The sequence below is a fragment of the Lissotriton vulgaris genome, chromosome 4_1 (assembly GCF_964263255.1).
Source record: "Lissotriton vulgaris chromosome 4_1, aLisVul1.2, whole genome shotgun sequence".
Taxonomy (NCBI): Eukaryota; Metazoa; Chordata; class Amphibia; order Caudata; family Salamandridae; genus Lissotriton; species Lissotriton vulgaris.
The window spans coordinates 680,464,019-680,481,880 of record NC_141691.1 but is presented as its reverse complement, the minus strand read 5'-3'; the positions used below and the strand labels follow the sequence as shown (position 1 = coordinate 680,481,880).

General features: G+C 42.3%; 1 protein-coding gene across 1 annotated transcript in view; it reads right to left on the bottom strand.

Moving 5' to 3' along the window:
- Window positions 1-232: 232 nt before the first annotated feature.
- The window catches only part of GRB10 (growth factor receptor bound protein 10), a 582,611-nt gene continuing 564,981 nt past the window's right edge, over window positions 233-17,862 (bottom strand). Inside the window, exon 17 of the mRNA XM_086964958.1 lies at window positions 233-5,221. Coding sequence (XP_086821084.1) covers window positions 5,048-5,221 — 174 coding nt within the window. The 3' untranslated portion in view covers window positions 233-5,047. The remainder of the gene's footprint in view (window positions 5,222-17,862) is intronic.

The following is a 17,862-nucleotide window of genomic DNA, read 5'->3' as shown; positions in this document are numbered from 1 at the left end:
TTATCAGGAAATGTGTATGCTACCCAGCTTCAACCCTGATGCTATATAAGCAGTAGAACCCCGATCTGCGGATTCAACACAAATTCCCAAAAAATTAACATCGCCACCGAGAAAAATATCGCAAATATATTCCAAAGACATTAGGGCTTCAGTTTCAGTTGGTCACAAAACTAATATGCTAACAAAACGTTACCAACTATTAAAAAAAAAAAAAGACAAAAGGATAACATAATGAAAAGCAACGTATTAATGTTTATTTCTAAATTACAAGCAACAGAATATCAGTCCCTTATTTATACAAAAATACCTGAAAGATTACAATTAGTTCACAAGTCAAAAAGCTATTTACAGTATGAAGCAAAGCATACTGAATAAAAGTTTTGTCTCTTTAAGGTAATACCTTGTGCATTCCCTGAAAGCTTTCCTCCATTTAACAGTCACTAAATTTTGTACTGTGACAATATAATTTACGATAAGCATGTTTTTGCTACTAGAAAGGTGCATTGATTGGTCAAACTGTCAGGTATTTAGTGCAGAAGAGAAGACAAAACAACTAAAAACTGAGGCACATGTTTCTTCAAGAATTTACAGATTCTGTATTTTTTACACAACCTATTCTACACAACTTAAAAAAGTGTACTAATAAAACTTTGATTACCAAAATGGTTTGGCATTTTTCTTAGACATATTCAAGAATGCTACATGAAGGTTTTTTTTATTTAGGAAATATAACCGACAGAGAAAAGATAAAAATTCAACAGGCTCCAAAACAACCCTGAGCATCCCCTTTACATTCATGTCATTTAAATACAAAAAATAAACTCAAAATGTCCTTCAGTCCTTGGTTTTGTAAGCTGGCAGCCAGCTGAGTAGGCATACACTTGTAGGTTCCTCCCCTTCTACCCCCGGCCCAGGCTTTTTATTTTGATTTCACAAGCAGAAAGGGGAGGGTAGCATCTGGCGGAACAGAGCAGTCTGAATGCCACCCAATATGTCTACTATTTCAGTTTGTAGCAACAGCTGGGAAGGTACAGAAAAGTACAATACTATGATAACTGATAAACATGCAAAAATCATGATTCGCTACTGAGTACTCAGTCGAGTCTTAGCTTTTTTTTTTAAAAGATACATAAATGTACATAACACTGCAGATGTGAAATGTCTACTTGTGAAAAGCACCAACGGTGATGGAAAATGCTTGATTGACAAAATGCCAGCATGCAAATTAGTTAAAACAAATTAAAACAAGTTAATTCTCTCGAAAGAGCACTTGCTTCTGTCAATATTTTCATGGATTACAAGAAATCAAATGCAGAGGTCAGTTTCAGGCTGGAAGAAGACCATCAGAGAAAAGATACCAAAGTTAGAAAGGTGGGATGGAGAGAAGCAGAGTGATTCAGTTTCCAAAAGAGGATAAAGTTGTAGTTTCATATACAGTCAAGTCCGCATTTAGGCGAAAATAAAATCTTAAATACTCACTTGCCTCAGAGTTTGTTTGGGGTATGAGTGAGCATTAGGTGCTTTATGAAACTGGTCCACAATATCTTTTGCAAGTATTTAGGTTTGATTAGTTCATGTCACTTGCCGTAACTTCCATATTGCCACATTTCACCTAAAATGCAGTTTATTTTCACTTCCATAATCTTGATGTAGTGCCCGAAAAAGGCCTTGTAGTGACCCCTATGCTGGAACATGCAAGCCTGTCCTGAAGACTGCACAACATAGTCTGCACAGTTAACGATCGGGATGCTACCCCGTCAAAATATAACCAGCAAGGCGGATTTTTCTACAAGGTCTATGGTAACAGGCAAGCTTTTAAAGAGCACAGCAAGCGCTCACAAACAGAAACTCAGGTAAAGCACAAGGTGAAAAGGAGAAGAGTGACCAGCCTGTCGAACTGAAAACAAGTGAATGTGAACAAAGTCTTGCGAAACCTCCCCCTACTGTGACAAGTAGTCTGCCATTTTAAGCTACTCACTGGGACTTCCAATTTCCAAGCAATTTTAGGAGAAGCCTCACAAATCCAAAAGTTGTCCTACAATCATATATTTTCCGGTTTAAAAGATTTAGAACTGTAATGGTGCATGCTAAACATTTGCTTACTTTAAGACCTAAAGAATAAAATCTGGCTACATTGACTGCAACGTTCTAAAAAATAAGTTTAGAGTAGCAATACAACTTTGCTGAATAAAGAGGCAGGATCAGAACGTCATTGTGTATTCAGGGTAAAAGCAGTTTGAAAAAGGAGGATGAAGACCTAAATTCAGATTTTGAAGAAAGGGGTGCAGAAAACTAGTAACCCTTTCCATTAAAAAAAATACTGTAATACCAAAAACACATTTCGACTCTTCATATCTTTAGTAAAGGACACTATTAGCTCACTATCAGAGCAAACCATCTGTAGGACGAGTTCTGTGAGACTGAATGACCCATCAACAAACAGGACCCCTGGGAAGACTGCTTCTAATTGTGATGCACTCAATATATAGCCTTTCAGTTTGTAGTCCCCATCAGTCAGATGCCATATGAACAACTGGCTACCCAGAATCAAAAATCTTAAATGTCAAGTTACAAATGCTCACCCTTTCATTATAACAATATTTTTCAGAACACCGGTTCTTTCAAAACCTAAGCAGTTTAGTGGTTTATGAAAAATTTATCAATTTTTTTTATCACCATCGGTTTGGCATACATAGTCACACCCATAGGCTTCATTATTTTACTAGGCCTCACATTCAGAATATCATTGCTAGCTACTGAGCTGCAATGACATTAAGATGAGTTCACTGCCCCGTAGTATCATTTTGGGTAGGGATGACTACCATGTCCTTGATCTACGGGGCATCACACTAGGATCTGCAGGGCATAAAGGCCATTAAATGGTACTGTGAAAAAGAAAAGTTAATCACATACAACCAAAAAATATGCCCTGTTCAGTCTGAGGAAGGAAAATGGCCAATCAACTGAAATATGTCCAAATAGTTGGAACACAAAATGGGCAAAGCAGGTTCTTTAAAACAAGAATCTGCTAACCCCTGCAACTTAATAGGATAAGAAAACTTTCATGTCGCTAAACGACCTCAAAACACTCAGTTTCCCATCACCTTCCCTAATGGCAGATATATCCTAAAAATTTGTAAACAGAATAAAGGTACATATAACAAACAGTGTAATATCAAACATTGCAAGCAAACAAAGCACTTATGGGACACAAACCAATACACATGGAGAGATGAGTATCCAGGGTTGGGAAATATGAAATTGAAGAAACAGAATTTTCCATGTATTTGCCTCCTTTTAACGATTTTAGATTGATTGCCATACACCACTGCGTACAAGGGTGTAAGGAGTAAGCTTTCTACCACTGAAATTCTTTTTTCAAATCTTCCCTCCCAAAAAAGTACAATATTAATTTTTAATTGCTGAAGGCTACACAACACAGTGTTGAAATAAAAGCAAGGTGGGGGGGTTAGGCAAAAGATATAATCTTGAAAGGATGGTGTTTGACCTCTTGAAAAAACTCCACCCTACCCCTACCAACATCAAATCTTTTTTTTTTTTTTAAACCCACACAATGACAAAATTTGGGATTTTGAATCCTAAAAAGCCAATCTTACTAGATTTAGCTATGACACTTTTCAGAGTACTAATGAGAATAGGCTAAAAGTTTTTTAAAAAGTTGCTGGGATAAGGGAAAAGCTGGCAGCGGAGAAACAGTGGTAGGGTGGAAGGAGGAAAATTATCTCAATATATATATATACACACAATGAAAAAAACTTTCAATTAAAGTACAATCATGTCTTCATGTATACACAGACATTTCATAGTATCAAATACTAGATGTGATTTGTAAACTACAATACAGTGTTTTTATACCATTACCAAAATCACACCTGACCTGTTTCACTCCAGCATGTTAGATAGTGTTTCTGAAAACATCCTCCATATCACTTTATGCAGGGTGTGCCAATGGTGTGGAATTCACTAGTTGTCTAACTCACAGCCCTTCAGTGGTCAGGATTCGCAACACTAGCATTTCTATTGGCGGCAGGTGAGATGCACAATTCCTATTTTCTCATTAAAATGTACAGTTCCAAGATTGTTTTGTTGCATAATTGCATCACTGTATTTATGTAAAGAGAAAGTTTGGTGAAAAAATCTAGAAATCACAGATTACAGAGTTGAAAAAAATACTGATTACTTTGTCCTACTAACTGTAGGTAGACTAACGACATTTAATATTTTTCACACACAAGTAAAAAAAAGGTTCCAAATAAGTGTGGCCATTCAGCTTAATCCTATTTAGTAACAGTCAAATTTCACTGGAAAACAAAATAAGCTAGAAAAACAAACATGGCAACAACAAAAACGTTCAAATGTTTGTGCATAGAGGTCTGATTAATACATTGCATGACCGAGCACCACTAAGAATGCCTCGGACATACTGCAGCCATTTTAATCTAATACCCAGGATTTCAGGAGAAACCAAAGAACGTTACGCCTCCAATGAAAATCTAACAGTAGAAGACAAATTCTTTTCTCCAGAAAATCACAGCGATGAAATTCATACACTCCACTCAGGTCAGTGCTTGTCGCCGATTTTAGGGTTTAGATCATCGACCAAGTCCCACATGAATTACGAATGCCACATCAGCTCCTAATAAAGGCTGTACTCAATATCCAAGTTAAAGGAGTGCAAAAATGTGATACAATACAAAAAAAGTAAACACACCAGTCTTATTCGTCAAGATTAATCCAGGGCAAGAGCTTAGAGTTTGATTTCTCTTCACAATTCGCTTATCTGTCGAGTGGCCCAGCTTGGTCATTTCCAGTTGCACTGCAATTATTTGGATAACATTTTCCGCTGGGAAGCCAAGACACCGAAGAGCTTTCATAGACATTGCTCAAACCAGTAGTATATTGGTCTGTTGACACCAGTCTTCTTTTTCCCAAGTCACCAAGGTGCACAATAGCTATCAAATGAACACCATATCCCAATCGACCAGTGCGAACTTCTGAGCAACTCTCAACTTTTCAACTCCAGTATTTAGTCAAGGTAAGGTGCAATATAATCAGGTCCTAAGGCCACTCTGATGCAGTGGTGCTTCAGCTTGCTCGGTAACGTGCCTTTGTTTAGCTGGTAGAACTCTACAAGTTGGATAAGATCTGTGAATTTGGTGTGCCCATCAAGACTGAAGAACGTCTGTCCATCATCCTCACACTAAAGGGGGGGAAAAATTCAGCGCATTAGCTCTCAGGTGGATCTTGTCAAAAGAAAGTGCTATACTGCAGTCAGTTTCTAAGAAGTCAAATTATTGGCAATTACATCTTAAAAAGTAACTACTAGCAGTGGAAATTATTTTTATTTTCTTTAGGAAACAAAGCTGCAAAACAAGGAAGCATGAGATTCAGCAGTTAAGAGACAACAATGAGAGTAACGTAAAGGTGGACTGCGGCAAAAATTAATCGGGTCTGAAAGTAAAGGCTGACAGGGAAGTAGGAATGAGTGCACAATATGAGCATAATGCAAGGCATTTCTTTTAATGTATTATATGTTTTGCCTAACTGCTTAACTTTATGAACATGAAAGACAGCTAGGAAGTTAACGAAGTGAAGGAGCAATAGTGTTAAGTAGGGCAAAAAAAATAACTAAGCTGTAGGAACGGTTTTGCTACTGAGGATTTAAAGGGAAGCTCTGAGTTGTCAGTATTTTAGTTCTTGGATGCATTATAATCATAGCAAATTTGCAGACCATATTAGTCAAACGTGCTATTAAATTTCAGCAACTGCCTCCTAGTTGATGGTACAGGAAATTCCAATGTCTCTATTGTTCCCTAAAATGAAATGATAAAACTTGCATTTGAAATGGGCTTTGGATATACACAAAGATCCAGGTACCAAACACATTCTTTCTGTGCAATTTATGCGAAAAGCTTTTTGTACCAGCAGTTCAGAATCTTTTTTAGCTTAAAATGCTGAGCAATGTGGCTGCTTTAGGAACTTGGTGGAAGCAGTAAAAATATTTAAAGCATTAAGAGTTTTATACATTTACTGCCAGAGATCAGAAAGCTTACTCAAAGGGTGCTACATTAAGCCTCCTTTATTAAATTAGAATGATGTTATATTGGCTGGAGCAAGATCCTAATAGATGGTTGTACGCTTGAAGCCTACAGCCTATATGGCTTCATAGCATTTAGCATCCAGAGGCAATCCGAAGAAAGCTTAAAGAAGCCAAAGGATGGAAAAGGGCAAACCAGAAATGAAGCCCACCTATTGATTTTCTTTTAACACACTTTAATGATGACCGCAATATGACAAGTGCAATAGTAGGGTGACTCATTAGGTACAGTCTTTTCCAATTATAACAATCCCCTTAATCAAACCACAAAACAATTCCGTTCTCGTCAGTGTACATGTTGTCAAAGGACAATCAGGACCCACTCAAGTAAGATCAGCGTTACCAATTGAGCAATTGACAAATTACACCCTTAGTGTAATTACAGTGTTGTGCATTTTATTCATTTAACTAACAGGAACTATACAAACCCCTTACACCCTCCCACCCTAACCCACCCCGTCCCTCTCCTGGTCTGTCTTTCCTCAGCTTCCTTAATGACCATAGGAATTCTATACATAATCATCCTGCTAAAGGGTACAGTGTCCAGAGTGAAATTACTATGTCTTGAGCCTACAGGGCCTACTAATCGAAGAACACTGATCGCCCGTGTGTGTTACTGGGACGCAACCTCTTGTGTGGAGGACGGTTCGAGTGTTTCATCATGGCCTCCCAATCCAGTGCTACAGGTTGCTTCCTCAGACCACTCTCCTCCTCCCTTTGGAGAGCAGCTCCCTCCGCCCCTGACCCCATTGAAGCACATCCGCCTGCCAAGCGGTAACCGAAGGGGATCTTAGGGTACTTCCATCTCATCGTCAGAGCCCTGGTCGCTAAAATGAGTGCTAGATCTAGGAATCTCAGCCGCACTTTTTGCATCCCTGAGCATCTACGCAGGCCCACAAGGCAAAGTAAGGCCTCATCTGGGACCGGCAGTTGTGTCACTGTGGTTAGGGCCCGGAGCACACTACCCCAGTATTCCCGTAGTCAAGGGCAAGACCACATGTGGATAAAGTCCGCCTCGTCCCCTTTACAACAGGGGCAGCAATGAGGGGAGTCTGGGAACATGCAATGTATTTTTTCAGGGGTAAGATATGCTCTATGGAGTACCATCGTCTGGATAAATTGAAGTCTTGCGTTACGCGATACTCTTTTGGTGGACCATGCTTTGTCCGTGATCTCGGTCCCAGAATAGTCTGCCCAGTGTGCCCTAAGGGATGTGAGCGGAATGGCTGCATGTGCCCGGATCCAGTATACTGCCAACGTACTAAGTGACCCCCTACGTCCCATATAATATAAAAGGTGTACTAATTCATGTTGTGTGGGTTTGTTCCTCTGTGGGGCCTATGTGGTTCTAATATAATGCGTCACGGTGGCGAGTAACAAATATAGGCGTGGTGGTGCTCCCGTGGCCTGCAAGGAGTCATGGTCAAGCAGAGTACCATCTCCCAAAAAAGGCTCCCACCTCCTCCACCCCACTATCCATCCAATCCTGTATTCTGACCCATGTAAGTCTCCCCTGTGGTGTAAGGATGCCCAATATGGGGATATTTGCTGCGTATGGTGTTACTACAGATGTGTAGGATAGGGCCTTCTTCCAATGCCCACCTATTGATGATCCAAAGGCAGAGGCGTTCTCTGGATGCTCCCTTAAAAGCAATAAAGTGAGAATATTGATGGCCCAGCCTCGAATAAATGTGCCAGTCTGGCAGCCCAGAAGCACAATCTTTGCATTCCTCACTTCACGCCTACAACTGTACTCGTCGGGAAAAGATCAGCCTGTCTACGCATCAGCTTTACTAGGTTATTTAAAGCCAAGGCTGTTTGGCTGGTGTACTCCATCCAGTGTTCCAACTTGTCAAGCACAGAGTGATTTGATACATCTTAGCGAGTGGCAGTGTGTGCATCCCATTCCCTCTGCAATTGGCTCAGAAGCCGTGTCTTTCCTAAGAAGTCAGCACACAGAATCTGGGAAAGTCCCCAGACATGGAACTTGTATTGCTTTCTAACCCCTGAAGAGATTATTTTTCTACACCGGCAAACATAGTTAAACTTGGTTTATAAAAACTGTAAGCTGAATATCACATAACTATGGCTTCCTTTATTATATAAAAGGCACAAATCTTCAAACATTAAAATGGGATGGCCAGTCAATTTCAGTAATAATAAAAGGGGTCTTATCATGTGCAAACTTAGCCCAATGGGCGTCAAGGCGCCTTAGTAGTATGACGAACATACCTAGTTTAAGAATTACACCTCCACCACACCAATCATTTTAAAACTAGTCATAGTAGAAATGATGAGTGACCGATGGCTCATTCAATCGACTACTACACCAGCAGCAGAATGTCTAATATAGAGCAGGACCTTTACCAGGTCCTGGATGAAACCGAAACATGTTGCCCCATTGTCATTTGCCTTATCTATATGGACTTTACAAAAATGATCCTTTTGGAACTCACCTTCAGATAGCAAAGAACAGGATTATATCATGGTTGGGGGAAATGCCTACTTAGCACAGGAAGGTAAAGGATGCGGTGCTTATTGAAGAACAGTTCTAATAAAACAGCAGATCCCAAAACCGAGTATTCATATTGCAGCAGAGTAGCCCAACAAGGGTGGTCCTTGGCCTACTACAGATGTCTTCAAGACCAAACGGAAGTCTTACATGCAGATCAAATCCACTATTCAGGCTCCTGGGCCATCATACAGTGCCACTGTTCAACTAGGCAGCATGGCTCCCAAGTTCATGCAAAATCGACATCTGAACTTACAACAAAATATGGAGATCTTGTGAATAGCAAGAAGACCCTTCAAGAGGTCAGCATGTTGTTTCAAGTGGAAAAAGACTGTCTATGGTGCCAAAATCAAGACAGACCGATTAACTTTCACGAAGAAACAATACTTTCATATCATCTATACTTCGCAACATCAAATTCAATCTTTCTCTATCAAGGTTTACCCGCCAACAACAACTGCTTACATTCACAAGACTTTGATGGTTTAAATAGCAGCTCCCCCGACGGATGCCTTGCCGTCCAGGAGAACCTAATCAGGTCCTGAATAGCTTCATCATTCACGGGGGACTGAGCTGGAAGTAAGAGGCTCTAGGAAGCGGACTTGCCAGACATGGTCACAGCCTTTGCTCAGAGTCCTGGGCAGAACCAAATTAGGCGCCCTCTTAGTTCCCAGCTTTTCACCTTAGTTGCAGCCTATATAACATGAGGTATACAAGGAGCAAACTATTATCTCAATTAAGTTAGCATTTATGCACTTTCTTTGCATACTGGTACTTTAAGTCCTCTATATATAGCGAGGAGTAAGAAAACTGCAATAGATATAATCTAAAGACAAATGGTCGAACTTAATAAATTACCACTAGTCGAGTAGCACTGTAGTTTTCTGTTGGTCAGCGTTATGTGACCAGAAGGATGTAAGAGGTTTCATGTTTAGGAAACTATTAGATTTAGTGTTAAAGAGGTTCATGCTAAAGGCAAACCCTGAGGGCAACCCATCGGCCTGCTCAAAATCAGACCTTGGTCGCCCGCATAAATTGTGTAAACCTGGATGTAGTCATCCCGGAAAAGAAAGACCAGGGCTACGTGGCCATGGGCCCAGATTTTCCCTACACAGCATTAAAAGTATGCATCAAGATTGCAGAGTGCTTTCTAGTCAGTGACCCACATTGATAAATCCGATGCAAATGTTTGCAGGGTTAAACGCAACAAAGTTGTTTTTTTTTTGCCACTAGTACAGTTTCCAATTTCTACAGGTCATAATCAGTGCTTTAAATGGAAATATAGAAGTGCAGGTACTCACTCTTTAGAGTACCTGTTTGCTCGAGAGAAGTGCTAGTACTCTCCCATTAAATTATGAATGAAGAGCAGGTACTCTCCCTTCCAAATTAAATAAATGCAGGTTCGCATGTTCTCTGTACCAGACAGTACCTGCCCATTTAAAGCAGAGGTCATAATTCTATGTGCAGTTTGTATAAGCAAGGACATCACCATCAAGCAAAGCTGAAGCCCTTGACCTTCCTGAACTAAATTATAGATCAGGATCTCCACCAATTGGCTTAGTAAAGGAGCACAAAAAACAAAAGTAGAGGTATACTGAAATGGATACACAGTGAAGGACATGGTAGAACTGACGAGTCACTAAAGTCATCATTACCCTATCTCAAAACTCTTATTTTATAGAATGGTAACTAAAGTGCAACGTTGACTATGCGTATGGTGAGAATGAGCTACAAATTGTCAATAGTAGTTCTTCACAGTTAAAATGAATAGCATTCTCAGAGACTCAATGGATTTGACAACTGATAATAGACTGCAGAAAATCAATCCTAATTCCTTCAACACCAGCTGCTGCCAAACAAATGGACTTCATCTACATATATAGCGCAACTATTTGGAAAGAACTCTAACTAACCAATGCATATTTAAATCAGCCAAAATCCAATATGGACATAAGCATACTTCTAACCATCAGGGGCATAGGTTAGTCATTGAGATTCAGGGGATGTCAATTGCAAATTTTCAGACTAAAAAACTATATGCCGAAGGATGAAGGGATGAGATGACCAAAGCTTAGGGTACAGTGTTCCCACGAGTAACAGGCTCAGTATAGATATGTATTAGCGGTTACTCTGTCTAAGTTCCTGTAAAAAGAAAAAGAAGTTAAAATATTTCAGTCAAATAAGAACTGAGAGAAAAACCAACAAAGGCAAAGGAGACCTGACTCTCAGGCCAAGCATCCATTTATTTGGGAGGTTTAATGATTAATACGAGATGGTACTTACTGGCACTATAGTAGAAAAGGAGAGAGAAGAAGCAGTTGAAGAATCCTAAGGGTTCCTAATGATTATTCCTTGGTGACCTCACATCCGAAAAGACGTCATGCTTCATATTAGGGCGTGCTCCTCACAGGGCCGGCGCTGCACTGCCCTAAGGGCCCCCCCCATCAAATACCGAGCAGTCACAGGAGGGGCAGACACCGGAATACAATTGCCCGAATTAAGGGTACGTTAAATACTGCTCACTCGCTCCTTCACATTCTCATTCCAGGCGAGTAGAGGGGTAGTTCTCCGGCGCTCTCCGGGCAGGACCAAGTGAGTAGAACATCAACGCGTGATCTCAACAGGTAGATTCTCTACGCACATTAAGACGACTTTTTACTTTTAACCCTTACTTGCTAATGCCTCCTTGTTATGTTTCAACAGTTATTTAGCAGCACTGCGCTGCCTACTGCTTTTCCCCAACAGGGACTTACATATTGTAATTGTAATTGCATTTCTATAGCGCTTACTACCCTTGACGAGGCATTGAAGCACTTTCTCTGCAAGTAGCACGCTACTCCGGGATCCATAGAGGATTAGTGTTGAATTAGTATAGTGATGGATAGGTTAGTCAGTTAATTGTATTCGTAAAGATAGCAGAAGGATAGAAGTGGGTAAATAAAGGGTTGTATTTATACAGCGCTTGTTACCCCTGATGAGGTGTTGAAGTACGCTCCTCCGGAAACCCATAAAGAATTATTGCAGAATTAGTATGATGAAATATGAAAGTAATTTGAGTGGTGGATATTAGTCTGTTATTTGGAGTGAGAAGGGTAGCAGAGAGATAAAAGGGAAGAAAGGTTTGCCTTCATATAGCATCTGTTAACCCTGATGGGTGTTGAAGCGCTTTTATGGCGATTAGGATGCTACTCTGGAACCAATAATTGTCAAACCACCAACCAACTGTGAGCTCTGCCATCTAAAAGTCGTACATTTCTATTTATGAATCTATAGAGACTGTCCCATTTGCTTTTGGGCTCCACTTGATTCTCCACTGTGTAACAATCTCTGGCCTTCCTGAATTAGGCTAGGGATTAAAGTCCCCACTGCTAATGCTGGAGGTGGGGCCATGGATTCACCAACTTTTCTGTCAATAGGCAGGAAACTCCTGCACATGCCTGGCAACTCTTTTCCAAGGAGCCCAGGTTCCAAAGACAGATCTCCATAAGAAAACGATCTAATCTTCTTCTATTTACATTTTTATAATTCATTCAACTCCTCCCTTCCACTCCCTTCCCTTTGGACGGGTGCTTCTTGCACTGGGGAGAGGTCTGGGCCCATATCCATGCAGTTATAACGAGGTACACGACAAAGACCCCTTGGTAGAAGGGGTCACTGATCAGTAGACTCACACTCAGCCGAAGTCCGTTAGCATGCACTGTAAGTCAAACCTGGGGAGGGTGGGTGGGGGGGATTTGTCACTTGGTACATTTTGAAATGGACCACATCTTTTTCTGATTCTTCACTGGGGTGGAAAGCTCTCCATCCAAGTCTAGAGACTCTTGGTTGAATGCTCCTTATCCAAGGTGTTGTCCTCCTCAACAAGTCATGTCCACCAGGCACTAGGGCTCCTTTCCCTACAGCACAGGCCCCTACGTGGTTCCCACCCTCCAGATTTTTGAAGAGTGCCGTCACCTCACGGGTGAAGACTGCTAGGTTCAGGAAGCCGGTAGACAGCTCGGGGTGGCTCTGTGTCGCATGGTTGTTTCCCAGGCTCTCTAGCGCCTCCACAAACTGCTCCTCATTCTCGACGTGAGCCAGTCCAGTTGATTCAAAGGGTAAGATCCCTACTCATCTTTGGAGGTTTCACAATCCTATTCATGTCGGTCAGGTCTTGTATGTCCTAAAATAAGTGTTATTCATTGTTTTTCCACATGTGCCCACCTGCCTGGCCTCCTGTAATTATGTGCACCTTTATTCTGCAATGACTTTTCAGCGCCAATAAAAGCATGAGAATGTCTACCATGAGGAGATGCGAGCAAGTAGTGTACTACTTGAAAAGCAACTTGCCATTATAAAAACTGGTCTGGAAAGACCAGTGTTCATAAAAAATGGCAAGGTACTTTTCAAGTCATGTCTTTCTATATTTTTTCTAGGTTAGATAATTAAACAACAATGTATTTCCTACAGGGGAAGCACCAGGGATCTGGTTGGACCAACAGGTGTGGAACATGACGACCTGACCTCATCCACTCAATGTGGTCTTGGTCCATTGAGCCCTTCTGATAGCCGCCCTTCATTGGTTTTAACTCTTGTCAAGGGAGAGACCACATTAAACACAGTTTGGTATCCCCTAGTTCTTTTTTCACTCCACATGTTGCACCCACTCCACCCTAAACATCATGTGTCCTCTCACAAACATACATCATTACAGCTAACGAAAAAAAGACTGTGGGGACCTTAGGGCATTGCAGCACCGGCCCTAGGAGGAGCACACCCTATGATGAAGCATGACCTTTTGGATGTGTGAGAGCAGAAATGAATAATCATTAGGATCTCCTAGGATTCTTCAACAGATTCTTCTCTCTCCTTTTCTACTATAGGAACAGTACTTTCACATACTAATGAATAAGTATTCTGGAGCATGGGTACTGGACCTTTATGAGCTTCTGGTTACCACCTAATTTGTGTATAGCTTTATGTGGGAGGTGTCACACCCCAAACATCCCCCTGAAGGTACACCTCTGCTGACCATCAGCGAACTTCTGAGGGCAGTCTCTAGATCGAAAATGGCAATATCCGGGTCCAAGCAGCGGAGCACAACCTCAAAATAGTCAAGCTTCATTCCTCTCTGCTGCATGATGCTTTCATCCCAGACACCCCTGCAACAAAACCTCCCACTGCCATTCCCCATCCCAGTCTCCCTTTGCCATGCCACTCCTGACTTACTTGCAGCCCTATCCAAGCCAACCTCCCCATATCAATGCCCCAAGACCTCACTGAATACTCCCAGCAGCCACCCCAAGCATCCTTAGTACCTTCACTTTGCCCCCTTAAGTCATTATCCTCCATATTGTCAGCCCCCTCTACTCGCCATCACCGCATCCACAGCAACAGTAGACTGTCAAAGTTATTTTAGATTGGGTAAATGCCATTAAATATGTAGTTACATTGGACACAGCCAGTGAGACAAATGACAGTGGAAAGAAGCAGTTTTGGATAGCATGTAAGACCTGGCTTGATAATGTATAACCAATTGTGAACCATGTCCAATGATTAAGCCTATACATGGAAATACTTAACTAGAGTTAGTCCCGACGGCCTCCCAGTTAATAGAATGGGGCAGACTGAAAACAAGTGGCTCTGTGTAAAGCGTTTTCTATTTGGACCAGAGGGTTCACGGTGGTGCAAATCAGTCAGGGGGCCAGGACATCGACAATCTGTGCAACTGCTTAATGGCGTATGAGGACAAAAAAAAAACCAGTAGATTGTCAAAGCGACCCTTTTAGCCAAACTCTTTGTTCGTCTCACCTCCAAATTCACCAACTTATTAACGGTTTGGTTGGACTTACTCACACCCTCCCGCTGACATACTGACCCATTCCAACACATTTTACCCTCAAACCAACTGTCAACCCCCAACACCCCTTCATCTGCAAGCCGGTCTCTCATCAAGCCCCCACTCCCCCATGTTGTTCCTCATTTCCCAACCCTCCCACTGGCCCAAACACAGAACAAATCTGACACGAGTTACCGTGCACACCCTGTTTTTGATAGTTAAACCATTATGCTCCTTGTTTCACAATTTGAGCCTTTTTGCGTGCTCCCTGGATGACGTGGTCCGCCCTTTTCCACATGGAAGTTGACAACACAACAAAGCAGATGAGGCGGCACTGCACCCCAAATCCAGACGCACAGTTATAATCGTTGAAGTTGCACAAATTTAAATAATAAGTAAGGAATCAGCAGGGATAATTACGCACGGTGCAGAGGAAGAAAGCATTGAACAACACGTAGGGGATTGGATGCATTTACCGGGTATTGCGCACAGAGGCATTATGGGCGGGGTGTAGAATTATAGAGTGGAGGCTAACGATAGGTTTTGATAGATGAGGTAGAAAAGGCCAGGCATCATCTTAGGAGTTAAATCTGTGGAAGAAGATGGCGTGCAGTCAAACGCCGCCATCGTGTGTGTAAATGGAACTTAACGTTACAGTTATGGAGATGAGAGGCAGCAAATCCGGGTAGAGAGTCAGGGGATACAAAACGACGACCACGGGGGTGGTATACTGGGCACCGTACGAAAGGTTCTGGAGGGTTAAACATTGTGAGAAGGGAGTTAGTTAGGGGATTCTTTTAAATCTAATTACGGTAGCTTTTTGGCTCCGGTTTCCGAGGGTAGCGCTTAAAACGTGTATAACCATGGGGATATTTCAAAAGCAGTATAATTGTGACCTCGTTACGAATTGCTTTAACTGTAGTCATTAAGCAAAATGTTTATAGCAACGTTTTTATTTAATCTTTCAGTGGACCCCTGAGGCAGTACTTCGAAAAGTCTGAAATGCATTGGGTGACATCATCACTGTATATTAGGGATGTTATATGTTTGACGCGTGCCCGGAAAAAGGCCTGTTGTGGCATTTCCGTGGTATGAGAAGTGTTAAAAAACAGAACTAATACAATTCAAAACATGGAGTAAAATGGATTAGCAAAAAGAACAGAGAAAATGTGAACAAGTAATTTAAATTTGTGCAACTTCAACGATTATAGCTGTGCGTCTGGATTTGGGGTGCAGTGGCGCCCCATCTGCTTTGTTGTGTTGCCAAACATAGAAACAAACATTACAATGACCGTTTGTAGACATCTCCCAGACCGCCCCTCCTCTAACCTCCCCTCAAATGTTATCCATATGGGCCCATGACACTGTTGACACCACTGAACATGCCAACCCCTTGCCCCGCCATGGTTCCTGGTGACTAATATCCCAACATCCACATATCTCCTATCACCCTTCTCCCCAACTAAATATATGCTGCCCTCCACATCTCATTTCGCACCTGCCTGGTAGCTCCCTTCCCTCTTGACCCAAGGATACTCACTTAAACTACACAACAGAAATTCTCAAAACCTCACCACATGTGGCCAAGGAGGCACCCAACACATACCTAACACCTGTACAAACAACTCACGTCCCTCTCCCCAAACACCACCCCCTATGCCAACCCTCCTCACCTCTCCACATTCCAAAACAACAATTCAAGTCCCACACTTACTATCCTCTCCCACTTAAACTTTTCACAGTCTTTGTCAACACAGTCATACCGTGCTACAGTTATATAAAAAATTGTGACAATTCAGAGGTATTCAATAACTACTACTAATCCATTTCCATATTGCCTTGCTGCACCAAACTCCTGGAATCTCATGATGCCCAGGAACTTAGTTCGCATCCGTATAATTCTAAGTTCCTTGAACCTCAGCAAGCAGGTTTTCAAGCAAACACAAACTGTAATGCTAGTAGACATTGATGACCTTAGGAAGCACTTGAATGTAGGCCACGTTTTGGCATTAGTCCTGCTCTATTTGTCTGCACCCTCTGATATGACATTAAAAAGTTAATCGAAGTAAACCACGTCCTGGATTACTCCCAATCCGGCTTCTGAAGCAACCACAGCACGGAGACAGCAAACCCAAACCACCACCATCTACACCCTCCTCGACCGAGGTGAGATCACAGTCCTCATCCTAATGGACCTCTCGGCCGCTTTTCAACAGGGTCTCCCACTGCACCCTAATCACAAGACTTAACGACACCGGCATCCACGAAAAGGCACCGGTCTGGATCCACTCCTTCCTCATCAGCCGGACACAGTAAGTCAGACTACCCCCATTCCTCTCAGAATCTACAGAGATCAGATGCGGAGTGCCCAGGGTTCTTCCCGAGCCACACCCTCTTCCACATCTACATGGCCCCATTCGCAGACATCGTCAGAAGCCATGGACTCAGTCTTCTACACTGACACACAGCTTATCTTCTCCCTCACCAATGAACCCACAACTGCCAGAACCAACCTTCACAGCAGAATGAAAGCCGTTGACATCTGGATGAAAGACAGCTGGCTCAACTCGGAGAAGACAAAAATGCTCCTCCTGGGTCGCACCTCCTCAGCCTGGGACAACTCATTTTAGCCAACCTATTTGGAATCCCTCCTACCCCTACGGACCATGCATGCAACCTTGGCATCATACTGTACTCATCGCTCTCAATGAACCGCCAAATCAACTTCATTTCCTCAGCGTGCTTTTGCACACACTGCCTGCTTCGAAAGACATTCATATGGATTCCTACAGAATCCAGAAAGACTGTCACCCACAAACTCATCACCAGCAGACTAGACTAAGTCAATGCACTCTATGCCGGTATCACCCAGAAACAACTCAAACTACAGCACATCCAAAAAGCTGCTGCCGGAATGGTTCGACATCTCCCGCTGCAGCCACATCACGCAAACCCTCCAACGACTCCACTGGCTCCAAGTCAACAAGAGAATCACTTTCAAGCTCCTCACAGGCCTACAAAGCTCTCCACAACATAGGACCAGCATACTTGAACCACCGCCTCGCATTCCACGTACCTGCCAGACAACTGTTCCATTCATCGTGCCCCCAGAATCCACAAGACCAGAACTGGAAGAAGTTCCGTCTCCTACCTTGCCGCCAAGACCTGGAACACCCTGCCCGCTCCACCTCAGGCAGTTTACGTCAATGACCCAATGCTGGTACTGATAGATCTGTCCGCAGCATCTGATACGATTACACACCTGATCCTACTTTGGAGATTGAACCAGGTGGGTGTGCATGGAACTGCATTGTTCTGGCAGCGGTCATTCCTGGAGAATTGTTCCCAACAGGTATTTATTTGTTCTTTTCTTTCTTCACAGAAACCTTTGGTATGCGGGGTGCCTCAGGGATC